Source organism: Magallana gigas, chromosome 7 (assembly GCF_963853765.1).
Source record: "Magallana gigas chromosome 7, xbMagGiga1.1, whole genome shotgun sequence".
NCBI lineage: Eukaryota > Metazoa > Mollusca > Bivalvia > Ostreida > Ostreidae > Magallana > Magallana gigas.
This window is the reverse complement of record NC_088859.1, coordinates 32,754,807-32,761,554: the sequence shown is the minus strand read 5'-3', so window position 1 is coordinate 32,761,554 and position 6,748 is coordinate 32,754,807. Positions and strand designations below refer to the sequence as shown.

Genomic DNA, 6,748 nt, shown 5'->3' with positions numbered 1-6,748 from the left:
TACATGTACTTAATTCATTGTTTAACTACAGGTGTTAACATGTTTCTCTCAACGGGCGGACCTTTTCTTGAACCATAATATTACTACTCCTAAATTAAAAGAACTTTAGGGTTAAGCAAAGTAAGTATCAAAATTAATATTAATTATCTGCAACCAGTATTTCAACAGGCGGACCTTTTCTTGAGCCATAATATTAGGTTTAAATCGTAAATTAAAAGATACTCGAGGTAAATCAAAGCAAGTATCAATATGAATATCAATAATCTGTATCCAGTAATTCAACAGGCGGGGCCTTTTCTTGAACTATAATATTGGTTCCTACTCACTGAAACAATAGATCATCATAAAATGAAAGTCAATACGAGTGTCAGTTTGTTTAACTTTTTCCTTACACCTTACATGTAACATTAAAGGTCCATCCGGATCATTTTACGGGGCGGACCTTAAATCATACGACATCAGTTAGCAGGGGATGTCCATTCCTCCATGATAATGCCTTTAATTTTTGTAGAGGTCTGTCTTTGCTCTGCTCCTGCTTTGTTTTTGTTACATCCTTTACAGCTTAAAATTATAACAAAATATAGTATTACTCCCTCCTGTCCTCGCTCTGGCTCTGTGTCTGTCTGTCTGACTGTCTGTCCGACTGTCCGTCTCTTTTCATTTTAAAGAGGGAGTTGGAATCAGCTCCCTACTAGATCCGAAACTGTTTAAATATTCCATTTTCATTTGTGACAGGCGCATGAGTTATAAATCATATTCATTAAGACAAAAGTATCAATGATTAAATTGATCAACAATATTGCCGAGTATCGCACTCTACATTTAATCAGGCCTTATTACTAATTCATGTGATAGAGAATTTAATTTCAAATGAGCATTTCTGATGCATTTATATATTGTTGTCAGCCCGTCCCAAAGAATAGTGATCGCTAGGTTTGAAGTTCGTTTGAAATTTTCTCTTCATTCAATCATAGGGGGCTGCAAAAATACATGGGAAATAATTCCTTATTTAGTTTTGTTTTTATTCATAGATAGAGCAAGCACATATGACCGTAGGCTGTCAATGGCAGAAATTGTAAAATTGGCTGTAGTTTTAGAAATCACATGAGTTCAAGAAATTACTGAAAAAATAAGAAGTGTCTCAAAGGTATATGAATGAAAGGCCAGAGAGCGCGTTGTAGAAATGTGATTTTTTGTCAGCATCATAAGAATAATCTCATACGACTAGGTTTTGTAAACAGACTTGCTATCTATTGGAAACAACTCCATAACAAACACCGCTTCTATATCAACAGCACTTTGTTTCAAGATGACAATGTTATATAACTATCTTTCATTATCATTAACATGAATGAGGTATGCTGTCATCTGTAGAGTATTGTATAGAACCGATCAAAAGCTTGTTCTGGGATGTTTCTACAAAACGACATTCGAGACGTCACAATGCAATTTTCATATGCTGAACGCCATGATCAATAGACAATGCAACTTTCATAAGCTGGGAATGAATTAACCCCATACATTATATAGCTCCAGCTGTGACCACCGCCAATGCAATTACTTATGAACAATGAGTATATTATGGCGAATCCCAATGCACAAAGCTTTAGTAGGGAGATGGCTGTTTGTACATTGTTTTAGTGCTCACGGGATAACTTAAATAATTACCCCCACATTTGCTTAGTGCTTTATAAAATGCCTAGACTTTTTTTTTTATAAAATAGCTGTCTGTGATTTTTTTGGCTATCGAACATAATGGATAAATGGACAGTTTTGTTTTTCCTTTGGTTTTCAGGCACAGCTGTTTGTTGGACTAAAGACTTTCAGTTACAAAACATGTCGAAACTTTTCACAATATATTCAGAGTATTGTGGCAGCGATTCCCTTTGTTCTGCAACCGATAAAAGACGTCATTCAATAAAAACCGAACATCACAAGTGTCCTTCGTGTTCCTGTTCAGAAGAGTGTGACTATCTTCGGAATTGTTGTCTAGACGAATCTTACACTTCCTGTGTTCCGACCACAGTTTCTGTCAACCATTTAGTGGATAAAAATGGCGTTCAGATGGTTTCATTTTGTCCAGGGACGCATGATATAGAATACGAAAGTTGTCTTCAACTGTTTACAGAATATAACTTCTTGACAAACATACCAGTGTACTCTCTACATACGAATAAGACCTATGTAAATGCTAAGTGTTCAAAGTGTCACGGAGATAATGATACTATACCATGGAGATACTATATCTCGTGCCCAGGTATAAACATTGATATAGATGACTATACAGATGGATCAAGTTTATGGTATAATGGGATGGAAAATGGTTGCACATTAACATTGACACCACCTGTAAATACTTTTCAGCGGCACTGTGAAGTAAACGTCCTTATCAGGACATGTAACATTACCGGGAACTGGGACGTATACGATAAAGAAATAGAAGACGCGTGTGCATATTACCGGAAACCATATGAACTTTACGAAAATATATTCTGCTTTCTTTGCAACACAGGAAAGAATCAAAGAAACGGTCTCTTGTTAAAGAAATCCGGTTCAAAAGAAAAATATATGTTATTTGAAAGTGTATACAATTCAACAAACGACTTTATTGCAAGAAATGGGAAGAGAAAGAACAGTTATGCTAAGTCTACTACTCATTACCAACAAGTATTGCATTATGATGATGCTTTAGTTACATTTTTAGAAGAATACAATACAATAACGGGAGAATATGTCGCAAATATAACATTTCTAGCAGCAAATCTAACTGAAAGCTTTAACAACATCCTTTTCTATAATGATTCTTTAAATGAATCAGTAGATTTTGAGGCCGCTGTGAATCTGACCGCCCTATTTGAGGAGTACGTCAGGTCAGGTGGCTATCGTAACTGGTGCTCAGAGGAACACAGAGTTGACAAAATATTCCCCGGCTTCAAAGCAAGGAGGGACTGTAGTTGTGACGACAACTGTTATAAATCTGCTTCATGTTGCCCCGATGCAGCATACTTTCAACGCAGTACATGCTCCGCAGCATACATCAAATTTCCATATGCCTTTGGCGAGACAATTAATGCATCATATTATTTTATGATTAGGAAATGTCCATTAAATTACAAATATCGTTTAATAAAACTCAAATGTGAAAGTTATTACGACTATTACGACTATGACTTACGGAATATTCCCATACTGAATATTGAATCGAACAATACGTATTTTAATATTTATTGTTATTGGTGTAATACTCAACAGGAACTGGCCTTTCCAAATCTAACGAATATAAAATTATGGAATGTGAGTCTTGCTTGCTCAACTTTGATGTTTCCTACTCTTAAGTCGTCTATTGCAGCCGTTCTGCAAACAGCAAGTTACAGCGGTTGCACAGTTCAGTATTCAACTACATTAATTGATAAAGTGGAAACCTGTAAACCTGACTTTTCTGAATCTATTGGAAAATGCAATACAACAGGTGTTGTGAAATCAGTGAGTGACAGTGCTCGTTATATGTGCGAAAATATAGACAGAAATATAATGGCGAAGTCTCGAAATTCAAAGTATAAAAATCAGATCTGCGATTTGTGTAACAGCAAGGTTTTCGAAGAACCCATCTCTAATTGTTACGTTTGTACATCATCTAATACGAGCGAATATATATATAAATGTGAAAATGGTACATTAGATAACCAGTTTTATCCTTATAAGAATGAATACTGTAAAATGTGCAATCACTTTAGTTGTGAGTCGGACATGCCCGAACAATCTTTAAGGGATTTGTTTTCTCCATGGCCAAAAGGTTTTAGTTTTGATTATGATGAAGAAATCACCAAATCACTAGGACATGGATGCAGTGTATCAGAGTTAAAGGATACTTACACGGTAAATCTCAGAACATATTGAGTCTTTTAAACAAGCAACATTCGTAGACATAATCCAAATTTTTGATGGTATATTTCTCTCAATCAATTTTCATAAAAAATTTTTACCGTTTAAAAAAAAAAAGAACTAACTAGATTGAAAAAAACCCCCAATAGATTTATTTTTCTTTTGAATCGCAAACAAAACAATTTCTTAAGTTTTCAAGTGGAAGAAAGCTGAGAAATTAAGAATAATTTGCAATTGTTTTAGTTTCAAAACTAATGCTTTTTCTGTATTTCACGTGAAGCAGTCCAAGACATTTATAAGGAACTTAAATATCACTCGTTCTTTTGTGAGTTTTTCAAAAATCAGATATCATAAAAAAAGAAATAATTTTATGTTTGTAAAATATAAATATATTGCAAACCATACACTGAAACTTCTGTGGAAACATCCTCAGGTAGTGTAGATTCAAAGTTGTGAAAATCAAAGATCCTAGGAGGTAGGGTAGGGCCACAGTTTGGGAAAGGCAATTTTAACATAGGAAAAACAAATTATTTATGGAAACTTAAATGTTATAATACATGTACATGGTTTTACTAAAATGTGAGCAAATTGACAACGCACCGTCTGTAGACTTAACGGAAGACTGACCTGACGAATTATGGTGATTTTTTGGGGTAATTTTTTGTATAAATTGTGACAGTGTTACAGGGATTTAACACGTATTTTGAAATGTGGAAAGCGTGCCATGGTTAAAAAAATGGAGACAGTTCAATTGCATATTAAAACGATATTGCTTTAAGATCTGTACAGCTATATAATCACAAATCATGATAAAAATTGAACCAAAAATGTTTGTTTTGAAACGGACATGTCTTGATCTTAAAAATGATTATTTTATTGCAGAACAAATGCAGAAAACTTTATTGTTCTCGAGGAAAATTGCTCATGGGTGACACATGTATGTATTTTATTCCATATGCAAGGAAAGTATACTACAATATGGCGCTGAGAATTCTCATATCATCCAACTCCTCAGACATCATTTTCTTAAGTTCAGTTATAGACAATCTCCAAGAAATTCTTCAGCGAGTAATAAACGAAGGGCATATTTACATTGAAGACAAATATGTTTATTCAAATGTATCTTGCACTTATCAGCCTTTGGAACAATCATCTGATAGTTATTTACTCTATATCCGATTTAGAATAGAAAATAACCAGTTTCCAATTGACAGAAACCGTTTGGAGATGCATTTGTTAGGTTTAACAGGTGTGACTATAGAATTTAAGGGCGTCTTCATAAAATTCCAACAGAGCCTCGAAGCATGGTTTCTTCCTATTTTTAACCAACAGAAAAACTCCAAGTTTTACTCCAATGGCTGCTTCATGAAGAACACTTCTGCTTCGTCAACACATACGTATAACATCAACAATTTACTGGTTTGTCCACAGATTGAACTAACATTCGATGAGTACGTCTTTTCTAAAGATTATAATGGCTTATATGTGAAGTCGGTTGATCGCGAATACAATATAAATGAGTTTGTGATAGGAAGCGGAAGTAACATCAAGATTTGTGCAAATTCATACAAAAAACCACGTGAGGTTTTAGCTCGATATGAACAAAAAACTGTCGTTGAAATTGGATTGACTGTAGTTACGTTCATCTGTACTATTCTTTCTCTTCTTTGTTTGCTGGCAACTTTTTTAATCTATTGTATGTTTTCAGTTTTAAGAACACTGCCGGGCAAAAATATTATGTGTTATACTTTTTCGCTGTTTTTAGCACAACTGTTTTTCATTATAAGGCCTCACATAACAGACGACATAGCCTGTGCATGGATTGGAGGATTCACTCATTACTTTTGGATTTCTCTATTTACTTGTACCAATATCTGTTGTTTTCACATGTTTAGATTGTTTGTGAGGAATGCTTTGACACACGGCGATGTATCTGTAGATAGATATCTTTTCATAAAGTTCTGTTTGGTATCATATCTCTTACCTTTACTTCCTGTGGCCTTGAACTTATTACTGGCAAAAGCAGAGATTGAGTCCATACAGTTTGGATATGGAGGAAGTAAATGTTTCCTCCTCGGCCATAAAGCTTTGATTCTAATGTTTATTCTTCCAATATTCCTACAGATTACTTTCAACATTATTATGTTTTCCATCACTTTTCATTACATACGAAATACGCCAAAGATCCAGAGTACACAAAGCAGACATGATTTTTCTATTTTCCTAAAATTGTTTTTATTGACTGGTGTGTCATGGCTCCTTTTGATTGTGGACGGATTTTTTAATGTATCTCCTTTTACATTTTTGGCTACAATTGTTAATGGTGCCCAAGGAATGTTTTTATTTATTTCATATGCTTGTCAGAAAAGAGTTTTAAAATTGTTGAAGGAAATGCGCGCCCCACTGTACAGCGCTCGTTCTTGTAACTTTAATTCATCGGGCGCAAAATACACAGTAAAATCTCAATGTTAAACTTAAATAGAGCATATTTTAAAATTATTTAGTCTGTATTTGAACTTAAATGTGCACTTTATCAAAACATTATTGTTTCCTTTCATATAACATTTATATTGTGAAAAAACGTGTATCAATATAATTTTTGTTTCATTATTTTTATGTCTGTGTAAGTAATATGTATTATGTAACATATATTTCTCATTAAATGGAATAAAGTGTTGCATTAATTTCATCTTTTACCGAAGATATAAATGGTCATTCTGTCTAATAACACAGAACCAAATATGTCTTGATATACAATGGATTTTGCTGCATTTTTATAATTAAGGACTAACTTTTTGTGAGTTGCCAATTTTTAAAAGATTTATAATGACGGAATTCTGATGATTTGTACCTATATTTTGCATTC

The 6,748-nt window shown here is 33.9% G+C and overlaps 1 protein-coding gene across 1 annotated transcript; it reads left to right on the top strand.

Annotated features, from left to right (window-relative positions):
• Positions 1–1,609: 1,609 nt before the first annotated feature.
• On the top strand, positions 1,610–6,540 carry LOC117684703 (uncharacterized). The gene is made up of 2 exons (XM_034457902.2): positions 1,610–3,876; positions 4,765–6,540. Exons 1-2 carry the CDS (start codon positions 1,756–1,758, stop codon positions 6,352–6,354), a joined length of 3,711 nt encoding a protein of 1,236 aa, XP_034313793.2. The 5' UTR covers positions 1,610–1,755; the 3' UTR covers positions 6,355–6,540.
• The last annotated feature ends 208 nt before the right edge of the window (positions 6,541–6,748 follow it).